Genomic DNA, 27,246 nt, shown 5'->3' with positions numbered 1-27,246 from the left:
CTGTCTGAGGAGTTCATGGGACTGTGATGAATCCTATAATGGGCCACCTAGGGTCAGATTGTCTCAAGATGTAGTCAGATAATGACCTGTATCAGAATCCCCTGAGATGCTGGTTAGAACATGCATGTCCTAAAACGGAGTGAAAATGTATTAAATCAGAATCATCAGGAATGAATGCCAGGAATCTGCATGTTTAATAAACATCCTGGACAATCTCTTCACTCACAGTAAACTTTTCGAAGCATTGTTAGGGACCCAGCTACTCCAATCCCTAAACTAATCTCATTGTTTCCAAAACTATTCAAACTACTTTATTTTTAACTGATCTCTACAGGAAAATACTATGTTTTACCAGGTAATACATTTGTGACCTATTCTTAACTTGACTCTAGCTGCAGTTAGATAACTTGGCTCATCTAACATCTTATTTTCCTTGAGTGTTCCCAAAACCAATTACTTTGGTATATTTTTATGTCAGCTCTTATTTATGAGGTTTTTGCTTTTAAAAAACAACATGCCATTTAGACAGCTTTCCTTGGAACAACTTTTATACTAATGTTACAGCAATAAAAAACGACAATTAAGTTCTCATCTGAGAGTGCAGGCCTACCAAGAGCTTAGTTGTCTTGTTTTTATTAACGCCACATACCATTACCTTCTAAATGACACCCATTCTACTACAAAAAGTGGTATTTATAAATTTAAATGAAAAATTTAACCAGATGGAGGACCAGGGGAAATACACTGAAACAGGACTCCTCAGATTTTTTTCGGTTGAACTACCCTAGTGGCAGAGGACAGTAAACACGTACCCCCTGAAATCTGGGATCATAGTCTGCAAGTGGGGAATTTCTTTGAAGTTTTGTGTTTTACCATAAAATTAGTGCAATTTTTTAATTCCCCAATGTACCTTATCTGTATGAAAAGATCCTGTGCTTTCCTCTTCAAATTTTCAAGTAAACTTTATTCAGACTTCATACACTTCAGGCATGCTTCTTACATGCCAGCTTAAGAAACCTGACTTTAAATCCTGTATTTTCCTGTGTGTGTATGCTATAGACTGAATGTTTGTGTCCCCCCAAAATTCATATGTTGAAATCCTAATCTCCGGTGTAGATGATTGGGTCAAGAGGGCAGAGTCCTCATGGATGGGATTGAAGCCTTTATAAGATCCCAGAGAACTCCCTGGCCCCATGTACCACGTGAAGACACACAGAGAAGGCACCAGGAAGCAGCCCTCAAACCTGCCACCACCTTGATCTTGGACTTGCCAGCCTCCAGAACTGTGAGAAATAAAGTTCCAATGCTTGTAAGCCACCCAGCATATGGTATTCTGTTCTAGCAGCACAAACAGACTAAAACAGTGTTCATTTTAAAGTACGACTTCTCTATACACCTCCTCCTTACCTATTTACCAGTATATTTATTTCCAGCCAAATTCTGGCCTGAGCAATACTCCAGTACTCATGGCCACCACTCACTGTGGTCGTGGTTGATAAGTGCAGTTGGGCAGGGCTCAGCTCTCTTTACTCTCCATTGTAGCCCCAGCTCTGAGAACAGAGCCAGATGCACGGCTGGTGCTCAGTAAATACTTTCTGATGGATGATAAAACCAGTAAATGAGTCACCATTTCACACGTCCACACCATTTGAGTGCTGGCTGACACTCATCCTAAGCCTCGGCGTGATTCAGAGCCTTTGTTGTAAGAGGACCTGGAAACATAGCTTAACGATGGCATCATAATTCAATGTCCCATCTATATCATTCGTAGCATGGAGTTCTCTCACATTACATTTGCTCAAACGGCTCAGTTGGGAATGTGAACATGCCTCCTGCAGATCAGCCGTATTCTGCATGTAGGTCATGAATTTCTACCAAAATTGGCCTCTTGTATACACCAGGTCTCTGTCGATGCTTGATGCAGAATGACTGCTGATAATCCTTTCACTAGTGATGCTTCTAGTGAAACTGGAAAGCACTTGATGGATTCTTGTGAGTCCTTCTGTCATGAACATTGCTTGTTAATATAAAAGAAGGCGGCTGATAGAGTTTAGCTGTAAGTGCTTCCATATGGGCTAAACACTTCCTGGTCACTCATTCAACATTCATTCTCTTGCCAAGTCCTCGGGGAGAGACTCTGGATGAAGATGACATACGATCGTTACCTTCCAGGTGTTTGCAGTCTAGTTGGCGATCCCACCTGAACAAGAAAAATGAGATGCTTGAAGAACACACTCCATGCACATGTCATAACAGAATGGGGCCTCCCACCACCGTCCAGATATTTTGAATCTGGGCCCATTTGCTTTTCCTGACCTCTGGTGCCAAAGATGTCCCTCCTGCACTCTTGTCCTCACCCGATGATATTCCCTTGCCTCTCTAGATTCTCACTTCTTTTTTTTTGTACGTCTGCTGGCACTCTCCTATCTCCCCCCTCTTTTCTGGACTACTACACTCTCTTAATTCATTTATATTTTTCAGAAAAAAATCTGCAATCTGTTTGATATGAGGGAAACAGATTGGATGCAAGAAACCGTACAAAGCAAGATGTCAGAAAGCGGGGCTCTGAGATATTTTGGGGTAATAGTAATAATAGTAACGAACAGTTACTGAGTGTTGAGGCTGGGCCAGGTCCTCTTCTGAGTATTCTGCGTGTATTCATTCATGTGTTTCTTAAAAGGAACACGAGGTAGGCTTTATTGTTACGCCAATGTTACAGTTGAGGAAACTGAGGCACAGAGAAGTTAGGTGACTCAGTAGCCTCTGGGCAGAGGGAGCCCCACACTTACTAGACGTGAAGCTCCAGCCTCCCTTTGCCTCCTGTCGGTACGCATGTGAATCACCTCCCAGCCCCCCACAGACCACCTCCTGTGGATGCAATGCCTCCGTGAGTGGAACTTCACAACACACCCAGAATGCTGGAGTCAGTGTGCACTTTTCATACATGAGAAAAATTAGGCTAACGGCAGGTAGGAAAGTTCTCTACGATCACAGAGCCAACAGGTAGAAAATTCCAGATTTCAACTCAGGTCTATCTGACAACAGAGCCTCTGCTCTCGACTACTCTGGGATTGACATGTGTGTGTGTGCATATATGTGCACTGCATATTTGTAATCATAGAACTGTGCTACAAGCGAATGCAGTTTCCAGCCGTCCATAATCTGTGACCTGCACAGTACATGACTGAGGCTGCATCGTGATTGCTAATCACAGCTTTAATGTTTCCTGCGAGTCAGCCATCTGTAGGGATTACCGAACTGCAAAGGTTTAATCCATTAAGAAAAAAAAAAAAAAGGAAAAAAAAAAGTCAGCCCATGTCTCTTCTCAAACATTCAGGTTGATTTTGATGTGATTGTGGTTCTTGGAAAGTAGGTAGAGAGTAGTAGCTTTTCATATTATTTCAAAATAGCACAAGTTCTAACATTAAGGCTTTTAAAAAAAATTTAACCATCTACTAAAATAATTAACTTTTTCAAATTTCTGTGTTTTAGTCACAACATAAATTATCATTGTAAAAACTTTTAGCTTTTTGAAAATTAAAAACATAAATTATAAAAACATTGCTATATATTATACTGTTAGGAAAATGAACTCCCTGGAATTTTTAATGGCTCTGGCAGCTTTGTGGCTTGTCTATCTTCATACAAAATCTCTCTTCTGCCCTCTCCATGTTTCTGCTTAGAGAATGAGACTTTCCAGGTGCAAAGCAACCCACTTTTCCTAAGAGAGTTACTGTGAGACTAGCTGTCAGGAGATATTAGAATAGAGGGGTCTTTTCATGCCACCTCGACAGCTCAGACAACAGCCAAGGGCCACCTTGCAAGCAGGCCTTTCTAAAGACAGCAGTCTCAGGCCTGTGGTGTCAACTCTTCTGCACAGTGGTCAGAGCTCCCTCAGCCCCTGGCCAAGAGTTGGGCCTGTGAGAGCCCCAAGAAAGGTCAATTCACCACACTTGACCCTTCCAGTGAGGCAGAGTGGTTCCCGAGGAAGAGCACAGACTCACTCCCTCCCACGCAAGCCTAGAGGAAGCACACCCTGGTTTTGGGAAACACCGAAGGCCGTGCCTCATTCAACAGCCCCCATTACACACACACCACGCACAGACATCCCACATGCTACACACATGCCACACACAGACATTCCACATGCCACACATACACCACACACTACACTGCACAGACATCACACACACACACCACACACCACACCACACACATCACAAACATACACCAGAGCACACACATTACATATACAGCACATACCACACATACACCACACATACACACCACGCACACACACACCACACACAGACATTCCACATGCCACACATCCACCACACACCACACCAAACACATCATACACACCACAGAACCCACACTACACACATACACACCAAACACACACTCACACACCCCACCACTGTACACACGCCCACTTTATACATTATCATAAAAATTAAAAGCAGAAAAAACATCATTTTAACCTTGTGGAATACTGGTTTTAAATTATTAAGAAAGGTAACTGCTGTAACAAAACAATAATTTTTATAGTCATTTAATCATACTCAGGACTTCAGATGAAGATGATCTTTTGCAGATTTCAGTAGACAAAATCAGGGGTCTGATAAAGGAGATATTTGAATATGTAAGTTCAATGACACACTTATTTCATGTATCTATGGAACATGGACTAGATAAAGGTCATAGATGGTGTCCACTCCCCAATCAAAAGCAGGGACTATAACTCTTTATTCTCTTATAAAATGAGGAAACATTCTTACATTACATCTACAGAGAACCACTTACTGAAATAATGACAGGCCTGAAAACCGACCTATGCCACAGCAATAAAGGGTTATTTTGGTGACTTACAGGCAAACCACAAAATAAGCATGCACGGACATGAGAAGAATAATATGGTATGACATATAGTGACAGAAGATATAGAAGTCGTGGGAGCTGATATTATTGTTTCCTCTTCTCCAGGCAGAGCTCTGAGCCCTCCACCTGCCCAGGCCCATACAACCATCCCTGCAGTCATGTGGGCTGGCTGCTCTTCTATCCCCTTTCCCAGATGGCGGAACCGCAGCTGGAGTGGTTGGCCCTCGCCCCACACCATATCACTGAGTGGAATTGGAGCCCATGTTTCTGACGCTGGGAGCAAAACCTAAAACTACTAAACCTAAGCCAAATGCCCCTTCCAGAAAAGTGTAAGTCACAAACCAAACACATAAAACGTTTCCCTACTCCTATATCTTCCCAATAAATGGATGAAGCATTTAGTTGTGGCAGATATTTGAGTTTTGGGGTGGCAGATTTTTTTTGATGACATATCACTCAAAAATATCCCCCAACTATTGTCTACTTGAGAGTCTCTACTTGAATACCAACCGGGGTTATTTTTGACTCAGTCCTGTAATTACAGGTCAACATAGCCAAGACACCCTTCTCCACCGATTTCCACTGTTTCTCTATTGCTACTACATGGGTACCCACACCATCAAGGGGGCCTAGACTCTGGACCACGTGGAAATTACCAGCTGTGTCTTGGTCCAAGAAGCTCATCCAACTGCCTGTGGGCAGCTGGTCCTCTGCTTGGACACACCCAGCAGGGGCTGCTGGAAGGACCCATCAGTCACCTGTCAATCGCTCCCTCCCCTGGCTATGCTCCCAAAGGGCCTCTTGTGTTGTCCTGGGCTAACGTCTAAACATCCTGATTAAGATTTGTCCAACTGTCCCGAGGCTGTTTAGAGAAATTCAAGAGCAAAGGCAGAACAAGATCTTGTTCAAAAGGTGTTTGCTGTTCCTTCTCAGCTTGGCTCTGCCTCAGCTTGCCTTAGGACCCAGCAGCCTCTGCTCCGGCTCTCTAGGCCTCGGCGAGATGCAGAGAGGATGGCCCTACCAGTGCCCACATCCCTGGTGATTCCTGGGCAAGTGCCATTGGGATTCCCAGACAAGGGGTCTAGGAAGTTACTCTTCATTGGATGGGATGATCCTCATTTGTATCCACTTAGCCGTCTGCAGTTTCACAAACAAAGTCAAGGGTCCACAGGCTGGTCTCACCTTCCCTTCTGTCACACTGTCCATCCTGGCCGAGGAGTCAATTTTCCCTTTGAGCCAGAAGGTCTCCCTGTCCATCTCCCAGTACACTGGGTCTTCCTAGGTGATCCTCGCTGAGCACTACAGGTGATGTTTCGTGGGTTCTGTCTTCATTACCATCCTGGGCTTTATGTTTGGGCAAAGCACACGTTCTTCTCTGCCACCCTGCTAGGCAACTTGCAGTGGACTTTGTGCATTATCATCAACTATAATGTTCTAGTTAGTGAATAACTTCCAATTTTATAATTTTCACACCCAACAAACTATATTCAAAATAGTCATTCTACAGCATTCTTAAACTGGAGATGTTATTACAGGGTACTGTGGGTTAAGAGTAAGTTGGAAGTGAGGGCTTCCGATGGCCGAGAGTTGTCTCCAACCCCTCCCCACCACACCTGGCTTGAAGACCAGGGTCTGACGATGACCAGCAACACCTGGCTCCCCACCTTCCCCACAGCCCGTCAATAATGCTGCAGGGGGCTCCCACCACCTGTGGGCCTGCATGACATCATCAAGCTCATCCTCAGCCAAGTGCAGAGAAACAGGCTTGTTTCCTCCTGGAGCTGGAGGCCTTGTCCTTAATTCATCCCAAGGTGTGTGGCAGGGCTCTCCCAGTCTCCAACTTCTCCACCAAGTTCTGGCGGTGAGGTTGAGCCAACGGTAGTGAAAGAGGTAAGAAGAGGAATAGAGGAGGGGAAGGAGACTCAAGAGGGGTGTTGGTGAGGGGTGTCTGTGGAACCTCCCAATGGAAGACTGAATGTAGTTCAGGACACAGTAGAGGTGGATAACTGGGTTGTGATGGGATTTGAGTCATCGGTACTGGAGGGAAAGAAGAATCCACTGAAAACTCAACAACAACAACAATAAAACAATTAACCCAATTTGAAAATGGGCAAAGGACTTGAATAGACATTTCTCCAAAGAAAACATAAAAGTGGCCAATAAGCACATGAAAAGATGCTCAACATCGGTGCTCATTAGGGAAATGCAAATCAAAAAACCACGATGAGACACCACCTCACATCCATCAGGATGGCTAGCATCAAAACAAAAACAAAACAAAAACAAAATTACAAGTATTGTAAGGATGTGAAGAAATTAGAACTTTGTGCACTGCTGGAGGGATTATAAAATTGGTGCAGCTGTCATGGAAAACAGTGTGATGTTTCCTTAAAAAGTTAAGCATAGAACTTCCATATGACTCAGCAACCCCACTTCTGGGTATAAACCAAAAGAACTGAAAGCAGGGTCTTGAAGAGATGTTTGCACACCCATGTTCACAGCAGCATTATTTACAATAACTAAATGTAGAAGCAGCCTAGGTGTCCATCGACAAATGAGTGGACAAGGAAAATGTAATGTATTCCTATAATGGAGTATTATTCAGCCTTAAAAAGGAAGGAAACCCTGGCACATGCTTCAGCATGGATGAACCGTAAGGACGTCATACAAAGTGAAATAAGTGGACTCACTGTGTGAGTCCACTTATACGAGGTACTTCCAGTCATCAAAATCAGAGATAGAAAGTGGGATGGTGATTCCCGGGGACTAGGGGAGGGGAAGTGATTCTACACCGCTGTTTAATAGGTACAGAGTTTCAGTTTCACAAGATGAAAAGAGTGAAGAAGGTGGACGGTGGGGACGGCAGCACATCACATATGCATTTAGCGCCACTGAACTGTATTCTTAAAAATGGTTAATACGGTAAGTTATATGTTATGTGTATTTTACCACAACAACAACAAAAATAAATTGGGGGACAAGAAAGAAGAATCTGGCGGAGCAGCAAGACTATCCCTGGAGGTCAGATGCTGTGGGCAGAGTTGGGCAGCCGGCCAGGAAGCACCCACACTTCAGGGGCAGATGATGGAAGGTCGCCCTGTGAGGGACCCTCAGCAGGTGCAGGGGAGCTGGGAGCCAGGGCTGGGATGAAACACACAAAAGCCGAGGCAGAGAGAGTTTGGAGGAAAGAACGTGGTCAATGGCACCAGATGCCGCAGGGACGAGAAGTAAGACAAGGACCAAAATAGATCCCGTGGTGCAGCAATGAGGAGGTGGCCTTGACCAGCACAGGTTCAGAGGACAGAGAGGCAGGGTGGTTTGCAGAGGCCGAGGGCTGTGTGTGGGGAGAAGCAGAGACCTCCTGGGAGGGACAAGAGTAAAACGGCAGGGCATGGCCAGAGGGCTACCCAGATCAAGACAGACAGACAGACAGACAGACAGAGAGATAGGAAGAGAGAGAGTTGTTCTGAGACAGAGGGGACTCAAATAGGGGCTATATTTTTATGTTGTGCTCTTGTGGCCAAGATAGCCCCCTCCATACAGGGGAAACTCAATACCTGATGAACAAAAAATGAAGAAGATGTGTTTATGAGTATGGTGCGGAGGGGATGGTGAGGGATGTTTCCCCATGCGTGGGCTGGAGGGGTCTGATGCACACGGAGGGGACTTCACGGCCTTCTCCACCACGTGCAGCCCCTCCTGTGACCACCCAGGAGCACGTTCCCATGGCCTCATAATTCTCCTGGCTTACTTTTTATATGAATCTACTTTAAAAGATATATTATCAAAATAAATGTTTGAAATATAAAGTGCTAAATCCTTGAGGTTATAACACACTGTGATGGAGAGGTGTTATCGATTAACTAGCATATAATATTTACTGAACTAGTGGAAATTGTTTGTGTTGTTGCTGTTATCACGATTATCCTTCAATGCAGTAATCTTCATGGATGGACTTTAAAATGAGCATAATTATAAGCATAATTTCTAATTTTTTAATACCCCACTTGAAGTTTGTACATAGAGGTCCCTGGGGGTCCAAGAGAAAACTGATTTGGTTGCCACCTGGACTTGTCAGGGGTCTTGCCATCAGCTGTGCTGTTACCCAGTGGCTGTCCCACCCCAAAGATGCTGTGCAGAGCCCTTCTCAAGCAAGGGCTCCTGCATCTTCTTGTACAGGTTCAGTATAGCACTCCTTCCCTGTGACCATCAGGACCATAGTGCATTCAGGCAGATAAGGACACTAGAACTGCAGACACCAAGAGCTGACAATGTATTTTAATTACCTGAGTGTCTGTCAGTTACATTCCTTGCTTAGATGTCACCTTCATGGAAGCTTTCTTGATAATATTTGCCTCACTACCCCCCCACCTCCCCTCTCCAGCCCCCCCACCCACACCCCATGCCTGCTCAGGCTCACCTCTCCCTTAGAACCCACTCTGCTGTCCTTGCCAGATGATTTGGCTCTATTTGTCACTAGTCTGTAAACTCCCTCAGGATCAGGACTATGTTTTACAATCTACTCATCTGACACAAAAGGTACATTCACAAACTGTGTCTTAAATGAATGAATATTGAATTATTTCCCCAGAGAACATGTTTGAAACAATGATTTACTGATTCCCTGTATTTCACTTGAAGGTTTTCCTATATTACAGACATGGACTATGACATTGTGGCTCGGGAGCATATGTGTCTACTGCATGTGCAGGTATGTTTTTCTGGCCCTCACACAGCAGCAGGTGTGTGATGGCAAATGACCCTTGGCTATCCGTCAGGTAGTTCTCTCAGTTACCTGTCTGCAGGTAGTTTTCTCATTTATCTGTCTGAAAGTCCTCTCTTTTGTTGTTTCTGTTGTAGTTTATTTGGCATGGAGGTGGGACAAACACTTTAGCCACATCCCATGGCCCAGGTTGGCAATAGGAGCTGTGACTCCACAAGAAGGGTGGGAGAAAGACCTTGCAAGTCTGGGGTCATTGCAGACTTTCTGTGACTCTTGAGAGAAGCCCCATTTATCAGTCAGGGTGGGAGGAGGACAAAGTCTCAGCAGAAGACAGGACTGCTTAATCCAAAACAGTAAGTGAGCCATTCTTTGGCCCTAAAGACCCCCCCCAGTGGTACCAGTTCGTGTACTAGTTCCTATACAATATAAACAGAGAAGGAGAAGAGAAGGAAGGAAGAAGGAAAGGAAGCTGGAGATCTGAAAAAAGGAAAGGGTGAGGGGGGTGGTTAATGAGAACAAAGGAAAAACACAAGAGGGAGAAATGAAAGAGATTCATTTTCTAAAAATGTATAATTACTTAATTCCTCAACAGATAGTAAATTTCCTGAGTAGAGACATCACATCTTGGACAATTGTAGACATCTTTTCCCCCATTATCAGCCAGTGAGGATCTTGGTCATTATTAAGGTTTAAATAATCTTAATAGATATTTGTGAATAAATCAATCATGGTTCTTCCACTGCAGATTAACATAGAATATCTTCATGCATATCTGTTTGAGGAGGGGGTTAATGTATAATGCCCTCTAAACTGAGAAAGGACTAAGTGACCAAAGAAGGAAGTGGGCAGGTTCATTCAATAGGCAGAGATATTTATTAATTGGGTGACTTACAGACAGGAAAGCTGGATGCAGTGAAGAATCAGATGTTGGCAGATGAGAACTTTCTCTCTGCAGGCTAGGCAATGTTTATATAGCAAAAAACCCTGCTGCTAAGAATAATTTCAAGGAAATATCCTAAGAAAAATAAGGTTATAACATCATTCACCAGGTGTCTTGTGATCCCTGAGGTTGTGGGGAGGAAGAGGGAGCCTTTGTGATTTTAGTGCTCAGACCACTGATCCTCCCTGTTGTAATAAATGACTCACTCCCTGAAACCTATGTTCCCTTTACATTTGCCCTAAGGATAAGGTGTAACTAGTCAGCAAAGCAAAGGAATGAGGCTAATCAGGAGTCAACATGGCAAGTGCGACACAAAATGGCATTGGTTCCATTTACCCTCTAATAATATACAAAATAAGGAAAGTGTTTTATTGGTTCCATTTACCCTCTAATAATATACAAAATAAGGAAAGTGTTTTATGCTGAGTAATTCAAGTAAAGTGAGGGAACTTCCTTCACTAGAAGTAACTTGAGGAGTAGAAAAATGAAGATCCAGTGCATTTACAGAAACAAGATTAACTGTGGAAACAATATACTTTGGCTACTTATGTTAACACTCCTGTTAGTGTTGTATTAACATCTAGAGATTATAAACACCACAGGTCCATTTCAAGCAACCTAAACACAGGATTAAAAAATCAATTCTTTGTTGCAGAAAGTGTTTATCTGGAGGATGACTTCAACAAAGAAGAGATAATAACACTAAAAATCAGAAGAAATGATGATGTCACCAATTTGATTATAAGATCACATGAAGCACAGGTGCCTTAGAGAATCCTCTGACTTTTTTACAACATTTCCAATTCTATGTATTGGTGATTATGACAGAAGTTTCTGGAATGAGAAAAGCAGACAACTGTATAGACAGATCCTGGGCAAATCAAACTTGCTGACTAAGTTCTTTGGCTTGGGTCTTTATGATACCCTAGGGGAAAAAAAGGTAATGACTTTACCGAAATTACTGTGGAGAAGGCAAAGGTCGATTTGATGTGAGCAGACAAGATCAATACCAGTCATACTGACATGTTTTACCACCCTGGCATACTCAGTTATTCCCTGAATGACGATGTTTTATTCTACACATTTCAGTTCCTCGCACAATTTCATTAAGAATTTCATTAAAAATTAAAAATGGTCTGGAAGAATGATTTCTTCAAGAAAATGTTACTTCAACAAGATGCATTGAGGCTTGAAAGAGAGAAGAGTGTTTGTTACTATTGTACGCATTTAACAAGATAGAGAATGCTTCTATTTTGGGCAGAAAAGAAGGAAAAACTATAAATAACACACATCCTTCTAAAATGAAAGGTGACCTTTTTTTTTTAACACAGGAAACTGCCTAGATATTCATAAGTCATGCACCAAATGTGAAAGACCCAACTCTTCCTCTCTGCCTGCTCTTCTTCTAAGATTGGTGTATATAGTTTTGTCTAAATTAATACAGAATATGTGAAAAAACTTTGTGTGAGGTTAGTTCTCTACTTCCTACAGAAACTGATGGGAAACTACTTTTCCAACACTGTCATGTGATAAAGTACTAATGATATGTAGATTAAATGTCATTATGAGGCATAATTTGCATGCATACACAGCAGAAGGGTAAATTTTTAAGTAACAGCCCAAAATGTGTCCGGTACCTTGGGCATGTTTCAGTTCATTGTTTTGTATCTCAGGGTCAGCCCTGGAGAGAATCATTTGAAAACCCTGTGAAGAACTTGGGACTTTGGCAGTATTGCACCTTTCCAGAAGGTTAAAAGTTTCAGAACAGCTAAACCTCTTCTGCACTTACACCTACACTGGAAAGTACTGCTAAATGTTAATGTTTCATTTAACCTTGTCAGCCTGACCTTGAAGTAGCAGAATAGCAGCTCTAGAGGGAAATGATACTCTCTATAAATCTGCCCCCAAAAGAGCTTCCCAAGGTCCATATCTCAGTCATGCTTGAAGGCTGCTTTCATGAATCTCCCTTACTTGTGGATTGCTGACATTTGCTGGTGTGGCAACTCAGTCTCTGGACACTTGTTATATTTATTTTAATTCTTTTTAGAATACAGTACAAAATTTATGGCTTCTTAAATCTGCATATGTATGCAGGCATTTTTTCTTTGTGTGCATCATTTATTAGCTAAATAGGGTTTTTTGACTTTCTTTGTTATTATGAAAATAATATTTTCATGCACATAGAAAACAAAGTCAAGCTGTATAAAAGGCTTACAATGAAACATGAGGCCCCTTTCCATTTCACATACTCAATTCCAATTGTCCACAGAGAAGCATTACCAATAGTTTTTTGTGTATGTTTTGGAAAATTCCCAGCATATCATCTCTTTCTCTCACACACACACGTACATACACACACATCCTTTTTCATAGAGATGGGAGACTTCGTGCCATGCTTTTTTACTTAGTAATATCTGGGCTATCTTCATATCAACACACAAAAATTCATCTCATTCTTTTTAACAGTTCTGAAGTTTTTGATTGCAAGGAAGTATCTTAGATTATCTAACAGTATTGTTACAGATAGGTTTTGAAGTTTCGGGCTAGTACAAACAACTTTTTAGGGAAGACTCCTGTCTACACTCAACTCTGTGTCCCCATGGCTACATATGATTTTTATGCTGGTTTCTTGAATTATCACTAAGCCTAAATTTTTATATTTGAGTTTATGACTTCTTTGGCAAGGAAAAACCTAAGATTGTTTTTATTTCAATTATTTTGCCCATTGAACACTAGATAAAATCATGTCAGAGATGTGGTCTGTGAGCAGCAGGCTGAAAATTAAGTTAAGAAATTCTAGATAAATAAACTAGAATTCAACAACAGGTAAGTCAGCTTCTTCCATGTATTCTCTCTCTCTCTCTCTTTTTTTTTTTTTTTTTTGCTTTTGTTTTTCTTTATTTTGTCTTTTCATTCTAAGCCATAACAGGCTGGAAAACTGCTGGCTCATTTTCTGGAGTTACCGTTTTCAGTTATCTTTGCTTCTCCTGTCTGAGCCAGTCCATCAAAAATGGGACAAACTTGGGCTGCATCTGGGTCACGGAAGAGGCTGACAAGCAGCTGTAGATACAGACACAAGAGACAAGGGACGGGGAGGCTGCTTCCAAATAGCTGGTGGCTCTCACGTGCCCACCGAGAAGGATGGAGCAGACGCCCAGTCTTCTGGACAGTGGGTGTGCAGTGGCACTGTGGAAGGCTGACGACCAGGGGTGGGTGCCCTAGAAATGCACAGGGGGCTTCAATTCTCAAGGTGACTCCAGGGCCCAGTTGCTCTTGGGACAGAAGTCCTCTGGGGCTCAGGGCCTGGGCATGGCCAGGCGGTGAATTGAAGGTCTTCAGTAACTGCAGCAGGAAAGATTTGGTAACATCTTCCTTTCTCAAAAACAGAAAAAAAAAAAAAAAAAAAAAAAAGGCTTGTAGCTTCTGGAATACTTTACCCTGGTGTTTCGTGGTCATTTTTTAGCTCTTCCAGACTATCAGCATCAAATTAATATAGGACACTGTTCTTCCTTTGCTTCCTTTGCTTAGGATTCTGGAGAAGCTTAAATACATTCTAAGACACAGCTCTCCGGAAAAGAGTAATTACATCTTTGGAAGGAGGCACAAATCAATGATAAATGCGGTCTCCTCTAAGGAGGACCAAGTGAGCGGGGGTGGGACAGAGACCTCCTTTCCACCGAATACCTTTTTGTACCTATAAACGTTATGCCGTCTGGATGTTTTACCTGGTCAGAAAGCACTAAAAATGATCAACTCAGTCATTCCTCAGTTCTCTTGAACATCCGTTTCTCTGCAAAGAGAAGTCTGGTCCACTATGAACAATTAAAGGGCTAGGTCCTCCACAGAACTGCGAAGTCTTTGAACAGAATAAAAGCCAAAAAATAAGAAAAAAGAGGAATATAAGGGAGGAAGAGGAATAATTAAATTCTCCTCCATTATTTTGTGTGCCACTGTCCTTTTATCTTATCTTGGTGCCTTTTTATTTGGGTCTCTTTTTTCCTTAGAGTTTTTTCTCTCTCTCTTTGTTTTTCATTTTATTTTTTAATTTATCAGTATACAATGTAGTTGATTTTCATGTCCCTTTACCAAGTCCTCCTTTCCTCCTCCCCCTCTCCCTCCTCCCACCCCATCAACATCATATCTGTTCACTTACCTTAACCAGTTCAAGGAATTATTGTGATTCCTGGAATACTCCTCTGCTGTAAAAAAGAATGAAATACTACCATTTGCAGCAACATGGATGGACTTGGAGAAAATTATATTAAGTGAAATAAGCCTGGCACAGAAAGAGAAATACCTCATATTCTCACTTATATGCAAGAGCTGATAAAAATAAATAAATGGGGGAAAAAATACACACAACAATCCTTAGAGTTCTCTCTACTGTAGGCTAGAGGTCATGTCTCTTCATGTTCTATATGGGATGCCAAAAAGTTTACTGGAATGTCCTTTTGGGTCATGATAGAGGTTGAGGTTTGGGTTTTGAGGCCTAAATCCCTTCGTTCCTGTATGAACCAAGTAGCATTGCTTTAGCAAGGTGGGCAAACTTTGACGACCAACTTCTCCCACCTTTTCCTAGAACTTTGTGATAAAAATTAGACTGAAGAAAGCAGCTTAAGTCAAGTATCTAAGCCAGACTTACCTTCTCTATCCCTGACTATACCAAGGCCAGTCCCACAGAGCTTACCTGCCGCATGACAGGTGGTGACAGGGACATTGAGCCTACTCTGGGAAGTGTATCCCTTTATTGTTCACCAATGAAATGGGACCCAAGAAAGTATTAGGTTCAGGCCAATTGGATTAGCTGCCCTCTTTCCTGGTATGCAAGCAGAGTGGATACAGGCATGTGCCTGGGTGAATTTACTCCTTTTCAAATGCAAGAATGGAAGTATATTCTGCATTCCTCAAAGACATAAATAAAGGGGACTGTCTTAAACAAAGAAAAACCAATAAATGTGATTTAAAATTCCCAAGAACCATTTCTGAAGTAGAATCATCCAGGCTGCTTGACATGATGTCGGGGGTGAGCAGAGGGAAGGGAAAGGCGCTGCGGTCTGTTGTCTGCTGCTGGTCTGATGCACTTGCTGGACGATCCTGGTGGAGATGTACATGTAGAGTGAGCTCTGAGGGCAATACCTCATGTTCAGTTCTTCTGGCTTTTGACAGTGATAGAGATAGTGGGGACTCACTCCTGTGTGATGAAAGGAGAATGTCCAAGACCAGACATTGGGGGCCACCCACATTCGGTGGGCTGATGACTCATGAGAAGACAAGTGGAGTCTAACAGTGACCAGAGAGGGGAGGGAAGCACAGTGCTGCAGACACGTGTCTGGGGGGTGGTGCACCCCCTGCACCTGTGAGCATCTCCATCCCAGACGGTCATCAGCACGGCTCAGTCCCGCATCTTAGTGGCAGCAAGAGGAGTGGCAAAGGGTGAGGGAACTCCTGCCAGTTTCCAGGCCAGTTAGTTTCCTTAGGGAAGAATTTTAAGAAGGATGGAAGGGTCAACAGGGTCGAATGAAAGACCAGGTGAGAAGGGAACCAACAGGCCTCTGGATTTTTCCATTGGTCACCAATGACCTTAGGAAAGCAGTTTTAGGAGATTGGAGGGAGTAAGGGAGTAAAAGGGATTTTCTATGATTGATGGAACAAAGCGGCATGTTACATAAGCACAGTGTAACTCAGAAGGAAGAAATAATCATCTTAAGTGGCTATTACTCCAACAAATGCAGCAATGAGCCAAAGAGCTCTATTCGGATGTCTGTGCCACAGTCAGAGAGGACAGTTCCGCAAAAAGCCAACTATTGTACGGAAAGGGGAATGTCATCCAGAGTGACCACACAGCACAGGAAGGGAGACCTGGCAACACACCCCGTCCTCGAGGCTGCAGTTAAGAGAGCGATGGGGCTTGATAGAGGCACAAAAGCACGATTGTCTCATTTCTCTTGGGTCCGGCCAACTGGGTTTTAATTAAATGAAAATAATAGGCATCCCAGTTCACCTGGGGAGGAGGGGGCAGGGGAAATGAAATTGATCAAGTTTCCATCAAATGCTTCTTGGTTCATAGCACAGCTCTCTAATCACCCCGTGTTTACTGTGACCAGCTTTTTTCTTCACTGTAGCTATTAGAGTAGAAATTTAATTATGGTGATTGAATTATTAAAGGAATCAGAAATAACTTTTGCATACCAAGCCTTTTCTTCCCCTTCAACTGAAAGGATACTGGCACTAACACAAGAACTTTTCTGTCATTTTTAATCGCCTTGAGTCCTGAGTTTCAAAGTTAAGGGTCTTAATGTCCTTGATAACAGTTCACTTAATGAATGCAATTTAAGTATTAGGGAGACATTTAAAACAATCTTATGTAAGAATTATATCTAAAAATAATATTCATAGAAAAGATAATGGCCTCTAAATTTTCATATCTATCTCATGCATATAATAGAGTTTGATAATTATTAATGAAGACTTGAATGGGGGAAAAGTCTTTCAGCTTTTTTTTTCTTTTTTTTTTTGCCAAAAACAGCAACAAGCCCACAAAACCTTCGTAGTAGTGGTTGTTGGAAGAGTACGAAGCTGAATTGTTTCAGCCCTGTTGCTTAGCAAAATCCAACATAAGGCTCACTGGCTTTTTTGTTTGTTTGTTTCTTAAAACTATAAGCTGGAATGTACAATAGAGTAATGGATTCTTTTTATTTCCAGGCTTTGGACCAGTTGAATGAAGCAAGAGCCTGCAAGCATCACAGATTCTTATTTGCCTCTCCCCAAATCTAGCCCCATCCACAAAGCTTCCCTTGGCGCTGGTGTCTTTTAGTCACCTCCACGTGTAGTCTGGAGTTGGGGACAGGTGGCTGAGGCCGTGAAGACATCGCCAGTCCGGCACTCCCCAGGGCTTCAGAAAATGTTCGGTGGTTCTTGTGGAGGGTTTCAACCCTGGACACCTGGCTTTGGCTGCTGCAGACCGTGATGCCATCTCTCTCTAGGAGACCTTCATTCTTGACTTCCGGTCCCATTCTCCATTTATGGCTGCCCATGCCTGCCCATTGCATTAGATGCAAAACTTTGGTTTCTTCCCATCTCTTATCTCAGCTAGGATGCTGTTTTCTGATCTCTTCCACTAATTCATGATTCTTTGAACAGCTTCCTGGTAGAATCCCTTCCTGCTCTGCCAGCTTCCTGGATCCCCTCTCCTGGCAAATAACCCCTCCTGTTCCCCACAGGTGTCACAGACAAGCCAGCATCTGAGAACGGATGCCCCCAAGCTCTGATTCTCAAACAGAAGCATCGTGGGCCCTAGGCACTTTCTCAGTTTAACCAGTGGGGCTTTAAGAGAACTAGTCCTGCAACTCCAAATAGAGAACGTGGTTAGGGAATCACTTATCCACCCATTCATTCACTAAAAATGGATCGAATGTTTACTATGCATTAGGCAAATGTGCCTCTAGAGAGGGCTTCATCTATTATACCAGAAGCTCGGTAGAGGGCACTCCTGTATTATAACAGTTAAGCATGGGGCAGTGAACCTGAACCCAGCGTTCCACAGCAGATTTCCAGTCTGAACATGCAAAGAATGACACACTCATCTGTGTGTGTACAGGCACACACACCCACGTTCTGATCTTTACCCTTGTACATACTCAAGCATAGATACGATGCGCACCTTTGCCAAGATAATAATGATGTAATTTATTGTTCCATTAGTTAGGTTCGCTCAAAAGTTATTTTCATTGGTGGCACATTTTATTTCTAAGACTTTAAAGGGAAAAAAAGGAAAATATTTTAGGATGCAATTTCAAAATTACTGCCAGGTTATTGCATTCTGTTTACTTGATATAAATGAGTTCTTCTCTGGGAGTAAAGTCATCGTGGTGCAGAACAGGAGAGAGAGGGCCTGACATATCGATGCTGCTAGAAGTGAAATTCTTTTCAGATAGGACCTAGGTGCATGCTATTCTTTGAGAAATGTCTTATTCTGATTATTAAAATGAAAAAATGGTACACTGTGGCCAATATTTTTCATTCGGTGTAATCGATGGGATGGTCATCATTACAGATGCTCCTGGGCCTAACACAGGGTCACATCCTGATAAACCCACCATAAGATGAAAATACTGTAAGTCAAAAATACATTTAATACATCTAACCCACCAAACACCATCGCTTAGCCTTGCCTATATTAAACCTGCTCAGAACACTTACATTAGCCTACAGCTGGGCAAAATTGTCTCACACAAAGCCTATTTTATAATGAACTGTTGACTATAAAAAATAAATAATGTAACTTATTGACCACTGTCCTGAAAGTGAAAAACAGAACACTTGTGTGGACACTTTTTAGTACAGTTTCTACTGAATGAGTACAGCTTCCGCACCACGATAAAGTAAAAAATATCATTCAGTTGAACCATCGTAAGTCAGCGGCATCTGTATTTAAATGGCAATGTACATCTTGCAGTTATAAAAGCTGACATTTATTAGACACCATGTGCCAGGCATTGTGTCAAACTCTTTACATGTGTCATTTCGTTTAATCTTCACAACCACCATGTGTTAGATACATTTTAGAGATGGGAAGCTTGAGGAATGGTGAGGTAGGTATTGCCACATACCTGGAACCTGGGGAAGAATAAATAGCACCCACGTGGTCTGTCAGCAGTGCCAAGCTATTAGCCCAGATGGATGTCCATGGAGAAATGAGCTGGAAGCAGGCCTTTCATGTCTGACGTGAGTGGCAAACATTACTTTCCTTTTCCTAATTCCAGCGCTTTTCAGTTGAAATCCATATTTTTTAAAAAGGTCCTAGTTGACTCAACTGAATGACATTTTTATGTGTGAGAAGTTAAATTATCAACTGTAAGATCAACTTATCACCTGGTGAGCAAAATTAGAACGTAGAATGGTTGCTATTCAATTATGGTGAGTTGCTGTTTAACGGCTCTGTTCTGGAAGGCTCTATTAATGTCTATTAGTCTGCTTTTTCTACTGAACAACAGACAGCCCTGTATTACTAAACCCCACCATGAGGGCGCAAAATGTGGGGGCTGCAAGTCAAAACCACCAAGGCTGTTGGTAGTAATGAGTACAGCACGGAGAAAACACATCAGGTGTTTTACTAAAATCCGTCTCTCCTACTATCCTTACAATAAAAGCAAGACCTGACTGGGGTAGAAGCAAGTGACGTAAAGGAGTATTATGTTGAGATCATTTGTGGGAGCCAGATGAAGAGGCTTCCATACTGGTCTGTCCCTTTCCAAAGGTCCCAGGCTACTAAGCAAAGTCCCATTTGGGGCTGGTGCCTGGCCTCAGCCCTGTCTGTGGCAGAGAGAAAAGAGAAAAAAAGAACAGTTTCATGAGAACGTGGCTACCTATGGGGCAGGGCTTGAAGAGAGCCCAGAAAATCAAAACACAAAATCCTGCCTTCCCAGGGTTTCCAATAACTGAAATGACATCCTCATGAATTATGCTAACATCTGTTATTTTTGCTTATTCACTATCAGTTGTCGTTTTGGTAACAGATCCCTGATTCTTCTTTGGAAACCACCCTCCCCAGTTTTAGCCCCCAGGGCCGTGTTCACCCTCCTGGACAATCGTGTTTGATTCGGTGTGGGCCAGGCAGGCCAAAGAGATGTATGCCCCGGGCTTTTGTTAGATTTACTGAGAAAGAGATGGACCTTTGCCATCCTAGGATTTAAACCAAGGGCCTAAGTCATAGGCTGCCAGTGGGAGAAAGAATCGACACAGAAGAAGACAGAGGAGAGATGGAGAGGGGCCCAGTCTGAAGACTTCTCAAGCTCCTGGATCTAGCTGTGCCTGCAGAGAACCTTTATCTTGAACTTTCCAATTATGTTAGTGAATATTTTTTGTCCAACTAAATTTGAGTTGCATTTCTGTCCTTTGCAACTGAATTGAGGTGACTTACAACTTTATTCCCCATTGAATTAAAACAGCGTGTGGCTGGAGGGTGGAGTGACGAACACAGCAGGAGGCCCTCAGCCTTTGGTCTTGGAGCAGGCAGCAAAGTACCTGCAGCTTCCACGCTGGACAAGTCTCGGTTTCCTCATTGGCCGGGCTGGACATCGGAAGACCCTGAAGGGTCTTTTCCAGCCCTGACATTCCATTTCCATTCCCTGGACTCATCCCAGAGGGTGGGGGATGCAGTGGCTCACCTTGGGAATTCCAAAGATGGGGTGGCTTGTCCCGCCTTCTGCAGATGGAGTCTACTCACATGCTTTGGTACTAACGATATCGTATATTTTATCATAACTTATGAAAGGAAGATGATAGAGTATTTTTATAAAATTTTGGTTTCTATTCATAAATGATTAACATTTTCATTTCCTTCCCCCGTGACCCCATTTCCATCTTTTCTGTCTCATAAGCTAGAGCTGGGAAGACGTGGCCACCCAATTCACGCTGGTTGCCTCCCCTGGAGAGCGACTCTACACCAGATGTGGGTGTTCATAACACACCCTCAGTTTCCTCTGCACCCAGGGGTGTTTACACCCCTGTGTTTACAAACCACAATGAAACCATTGAATCGGGTTGACAGGAAGTGGAACCCAGGGAACAGTGGTGTTTGTAACCCACGGTGCCACCAACTCCAAGCTACAGACACATTTCATCTCAGCCCCCCGGATATGTCTGAAGCCCCAGGCGCACGCTGAGCCTGGCGCTGCGATTCCCGCTGAGCTGTTCCCCTGCGGGCAGGTGGTTCTCAGCTCCCATAGTGGGTGGCAGGGGGTGCTCTCCCCAGATGCTACCCTTACCCGGGATGTCAGCACGCTGAGTCAGCGGGAACAAAACCAGGCAGCCAAGGGGGGTGTCCGGCAAAGGTCAGGAAAAGTTATCTGGGACAGGCAGGTCTGCTTATCCCCCCAGGAAGAGCTGCGCCTCCAGGGCGCCCTGGGCACAGGCCTGGGCTCTCCAGCGTGAAGGCGACCGGGTGAAGCCCCCTGGAACTTCGTCAGGAAAGAGAGCCCAGGTGTCACATGGCGGGGCTGGGGGAGGGCAGGGCCCAGGGCAGGGCAAGGGCGCGAGGGTGGGTGGGAACGCGGCTTGGCTGGGTCCGGGGGCGCCGCTCGGGCAGGCTGGCAGCTCACCGAAGCCACCGCCGTCCTGTCCCTTCTCCAGGGGGTGTAACGGGGACGTGACCCCACCGCCCTCACTCCCCAGGGCGGCACCCCCACCGCCACCTCTGACGTCCCCCTGCCCCTCGGTCGGACGCTGCCCTTCCCCGCCCCGCTCCGGGCTCTGGCAGTGCCAGCGCCGGCAGAGAGGGGACCCCGAGACCCGCTCCCCAAGGGAGGCTGCGGCGGCCAGGGCTGCGGCCGGGGCGGGGGTTCCAGGAGCCGGAGCTATTTTTGTGAGCCGCGTCAGTCTGCTGGGGAGGAAGGGCCCGCGCCCGGGCCCATTGTCTCGGCGCGGCGCGGCGCGGCGCGGGAGAGGGACGCGGACGGCGAGTCGCGACGCCAGCAAGCGCGCGAAAACGGCCCGCGGGCCGAGAAGCCCCTGCCCGACCCCCGGGCCGCGGGCGGGGCGGAGCCTGCGGGGGCGGGGCGAGGGCGGGGTGGAGCTGGCGGGGGCGGGGCGTGAGGCGGGACGGGGGCGGGGCGGTGGGGGCGGGCCGCGGGCGGGTGGGGGGGAGCCGGCGGGGGCGGGGCGTGAGGCGGGGCGCGGGCGGCGGGGGCGGGGCGGCCAGCGGGGCGCGGGCGCGGGCGGGTGGGGGGCGAGCCGGCGGGGGCGGGGCGCGGGCGGCGGGGGCGGGGCGCGGGCGGGGCGGAGCCAGGCGCTCTCCCGCCGCTGCAGGCTGGCGGCGGCGGCGAGGGGACTGCGGGGACAGCCAGGCGGCCGCGCCGACAGCGACGCCCGGGGAAGCCCGCGCCCCTCCTGCGCCTCGCAGGTGCGGCCCGGGAGCGGGATCGGCCGCGGCGCCGCCCCAGACCCAGGCGAACTCGGGCCCGGGGAGGGCGCCGGGAGCCCGGGCAGCGGCCGGAGCGCGGGGGGCGCGGCCCGAGGAAGCCGCAGAGCGAGCCCGGGCCTGGGGAGGGCGCCGGGAGCGAGCATCTGGCGCCGCGGCATCCGAGGCGGCTGCGCGGGAGACAAAAGCCACCCGGAGAGACGCGATGCCCACCCGGCGAGGACGCGCGGGCCGCGGCGACTGAGCGCGCCCAGCCGTGCGCCCCGGGGACGCCGAGGCCCGAGCCGGTGCGGGCGGCGGGCGGGGCCCAGGTGCACCCGGCCGCGTCGGGCCCGTGACCGCTCGGGGGGCGGCGCCCTCCCGCCGCAGCCGCAGTGGCCGGCGCCGCAGCCAGGAGCCATGGGCAACATCTCCTCCAACATCTCGGCCTTCCAGTCCCTGCACATAGTCATGCTGGGCTTGGACTCGGCCGGCAAGACCACGGTGCTGTACCGGCTCAAGTTCAACGAGTTCGTGAACACGGTGCCCACCATCGGCTTCAACACCGAGAAAATCAAGCTGAGCAACGGCACGGCCAAGGGCATCAGCTGCCACTTCTGGGACGTGGGCGGCCAGGAGAAGCTGCGGCCGCTGTGGAAGTCTTACAGCCGCTGCACGGACGGCATCATCTACGTGGTGGACTCGGTGGACGTGGACCGGCTGGAGGAGGCCAAGACGGAGCTGCACAAAGTGACCAAGTTCGCCGAGAACCAGGGCACGCCGCTGCTGGTCATCGCCAACAAGCAGGACCTGCCCAAGTCGCTGCCGGTGGCCGAGATCGAGAAACAGCTGGCGCTGCACGAGCTCATCCCGGCCACCACCTACCACGTCCAGCCGGCGTGCGCCATCATCGGCGAGGGCCTCACCGAGGGCATGGACAAGCTCTATGAGATGATCCTGAAACGCAGGAAGTCCCTCAAGCAAAAGAAGAAGCGGTAAAGCGCCCGGCAGCGTTCGGGAGCGAGGGGGGAGCGGGCGAGCGAGTCAAGAATGAATGAATGGATGGGTGGGCGCGCGAGAACCCGCGAACAAAGACAGCGAACCAAAGCGATGCTTAGAATTGTCAGCACGGAATCCCTGCACCCACACGCGGAACTGGTGACAACCCGCCTGGCTCTCGACCTGCCCCCACCCCCGGCTCAGGGGACCTTTTTGTCTGAACGCCAGAGCTACTGATGGGGTGGGGGGCCGCGGTGGGGAGTGGACGTGCCGGTCCTGCCATCCAGTCCGAGGCCCAGGTGGAAGGCTTAGATGTCTGAGAGACAAAAGCGATTTCTTCTTACTCCAGCGGGGCCAGAAGTTCAGGCTGCCCCGCCCCCACTGGGGGATGCACCTGTGAGTTACCTGAGGTATGCAGCTCCCAGAGTGCTGGCGGGACCCAACTGGGCGCATGTTGGCACTGGGGGGTGGTTTGGGGGGTACCACCACCCCTTGCATTCAGGGGCTGTGGAAGCTGAGTAGTTTTATGTCACAGGGCAGGCCCCTGTTGAAATGTCATTTGTCTTGGGGCTTGGGCCATCAGAGGACTGCCTGGGACAATGCGGCATGGCAGCTGGAGGGCTCAGGCTCTGTGCTGGCCTTGGCTGGGAATGGCTGCGCAGATGCCCCTCTCCTGGTGCTTTGTGGTGGGCTACAGAAGACCAGTTTTGCTGAGAACTTCTTTTCAGCCTGGAATCAGACATCTTTCAGATGGTTTGGACCCTGTCCATGTGTAGGTCATTATCACATGAAGAGACCAATAAAAATAAAAATTAAAAAAAAGAAAAAGAAAAGAAAAACCTGTCAGAGGTGATGGCAAATGATGCATTTACTATTTGCAGGATGGTTAAAGGTGTTTAAAGGGTAAGGCTCTTTTGCGTAAATGCTGGATGGGGTGTGTGTGTGGGTACAGGGACCTCCCTCTACTGTGTAATCAGCATAAATACCTAGACCCATATGTGTGGAATTTTAAATTCTCCTAGCCTAATGATTGGTTTGGGTGTGCACACCAGCAGCAGATGTGTGCTGAATTGCAAGGGATGTCTCTTGTAGTACTAATCGCGTGATGATGGGGTTTTTAGACATGTTTAAAAAAAAAAAAAAAGTTTTACAAGTGAATACTCACCTTAGAAATATTCACCTTAGGAAAAAAGACTTTGCTCTGCCCTTTTATATCCCTTTACGCTGCAGGTGGCGACATGTTCAGATTTCTAATTTGGTTCATTGTGGCCTATCTGGTTTAAGTATTTCTCATTAAATATGTCTCATTAGAATATTCGATGTCATGCACCAAAAAATAAAAGCCCACCTTGTTGCAAAAGCTGACCACGTTGCATGGAATTTAAAAGCGAAGGAGAAAGCACAGGATGAAGTCCGGAATTCATTCTTGCGGGGCAAAAGCAAACCACAATGAGTGCTTGAGATGAAAGAAAGCACCTGACGTAATGGTCACTGTACTCAGGCACTTCACAGTTTACTTGAAAAAGGCTTTGGAAAGTAGATAAAGTGAAAGAAGAATAAATGCGTATTTTTAATAATGTAATTTTAAAAATCCTTTATAATCAGGACTGAGTCTTGGTTTGCAGAAGCTGTCACTTACCCTGAAACACAGTATCAGAAGGAAACTTAAAACTTACTGTTTGATTTTTTTTTTAATTTCCTCTTCCAATCCATGTTTTCGAGTAGAATTAAGACTTCGCCCCACTCTTATATATTTCTTTACAAAGGAGGCCTATAGAAATTGGACATGATCATGCTTGAGCATGTGAGTTAGTCAAATTATAAGTCCATCCCTATTGTCATTACACTCTGAAAGTTAACTTAAGAACCAGAGGCAGAAGTTCTGGCTTCCTGTTTGAAACCCAGTTCTTACGTGAAATTTTGTAAAGGCAGAAACCTAGCAGCCCATCTTCTTTTTCTCTTTTGTCAGTGTATTTGGTACCCCTCCAATGCTGGTCTTTTTGTAGAAACTCAGTAGAGAAAGTATAGCAAGCAGTGTTGAAAAGCCTGCAAGATTTCAGTTTACATATTGACAGCCTATTCACTGATTTCTAAATGGGCTGGTCCCATCATCTGAAGATTCTGTATAGAATTATTAAAATTAAAAAAAATCCATTTTTCTTTATTTTCTTCACATGCAACAATTTCTTAAGCACTTTGACATTTTGGTAGTTCTACACTATTGAGAGAATAATATATTTATTTTGTGACATTGCAGATGCCAAATACTGTAGCCTTCTCATGCTAACAATACATAGGTTCAAGGTCACTGTTCAAATCCTGTCATGCTTTAAAAATGATGAGAGATAATTTTGTTTTCTTGCAATATCAATACTTAAGGGTGCAGTCAACTGTTAGTAATTGTGCAGTAAAGTAAAAGCCCTGTGGTGTATCAATAGTTAAGAGTCTCAGTTGATTTCTGTAATGTTTGACCTAATAATAGCCCATTTCGTCTCTGACCCTACAGAGGAAGCACAGATAAAATCACCTTGGAGTGGTCATCCAGGGGGAGTCCCCCCAACACATCCATCAGTGACTTATTATGCCTTCTGCCCTTTGGAGAATGAATGGGTTCCACATAGAGGAAGGTGGCCTCCCCATGTGAGCTTTTGAAATGTTTTCTACCAGACACAGGGAGGCCAGTTTTATTTCAGAACAATTCACAGATTCTCTGTTATGGTGTTGGGACTGTGTCCTCTGGTTTCAGTTTTTGTTTCTACTGCTGTAATTGTCTTGGTCATCCTCCTTTTCGTTTTCATCCCCTTTTATAATGCATATATGATGCTGTGAACAGAAATAAATTATTTATACAATCAAACGATTGGGGACATTTTCTGTGGATGATTTTTCAGATTGGTCATGTTCATTCTCTAGGCCTTTGCTGAGCGAGGGGATGGATCACAAGATGGTATGTGGGATTCTGGTGGGTCCTAAGGCTGTATCAATCATATCTGCTTTTTTTGGTATTAGTGTCTAGGTCTAAACTGAATCCAAGGCTCATCCACTTGTGCCTGTCACCCTACTGGGTACCTGTCCATTGAGTCCTCTCAATCCTTCAAGACAATGGCCTCAATGCCTAGCCCTTGCTTGGCACACTCATTTATTTAAAAGGTCATGAATTGTTAACTAGTTCAAAAATATTACCTGATTATATGAAATTGGAAATGGCCATATACTAATACCACAACATTGGTAATTGTAAAGCTGCTCAATATCTTGGCTGTGTCTTTGCTCAGTACCTGGGTGAGTCCATCACTTTTGAGGGCATCAGAAGTACTTCAAGACTGGAGTACTCTTAAGTGGTAGGTGCGGCAAGACCATCATGCTCTGTACATGCTGTTGAGAAAAGATCCACTTTCTAAAGAAAGAAGTGATTAGGCCAGACTTGGTAGAATCTTCAGCAGGTGCAGTGTGTAGCACGTGCAGGCGCTTTGCAGATACTAAGCAACAAGCTTAATGGTTGCTAAGTGATGGTGAAGACCCCAGGGGGGTCTCTTAAGTCTTGAACTAAAAAGATCCCACTCTAAATTCTGGCTCAAATGCTTAGGCTCCCGTGATTTTGCTCAAGTTTCTTGCCCTCTGAGCCTCAGTTTCCCCATATGTAAAATGGCAACATAATGGTATCTCAAAGAGTGTTGGGAAGATAAAGCTCAGTAATACAGGGAAGTGCTTAGCCCAGTGCCTGGCACATAGCAAGTGCTTGATGGCTTTAGTTTTTATTCTTATTGGCTGTGAGCAATTTGTGGCCTACATGGTAATTGAACCTGC

The 27,246-nt window shown here is 45.5% G+C and overlaps 1 protein-coding gene across 1 annotated transcript; it reads left to right on the top strand.

Annotated features, from left to right (window-relative positions):
* The first annotated feature begins 22,807 nt into the window (after window positions 1–22,807).
* Window positions 22,808–26,246, top strand: ARL4C (ADP ribosylation factor like GTPase 4C). The gene is made up of 2 exons (XM_063107525.1): window positions 22,808–23,849; window positions 25,946–26,246. Exon 1 carries the CDS (start codon window positions 22,861–22,863, stop codon window positions 23,437–23,439), a length of 579 nt encoding a protein of 192 aa, XP_062963595.1. The 5' UTR covers window positions 22,808–22,860; the 3' UTR covers window positions 23,440–23,849; window positions 25,946–26,246.
* Window positions 26,247–27,246: the final 1,000 nt, after the last annotated feature.

This window comes from Cynocephalus volans, chromosome 1 (assembly GCF_027409185.1).
Source record: "Cynocephalus volans isolate mCynVol1 chromosome 1, mCynVol1.pri, whole genome shotgun sequence".
NCBI lineage: Eukaryota > Metazoa > Chordata > Mammalia > Dermoptera > Cynocephalidae > Cynocephalus > Cynocephalus volans.
This window is presented reverse-complemented; position numbering and strand designations above follow the sequence as displayed.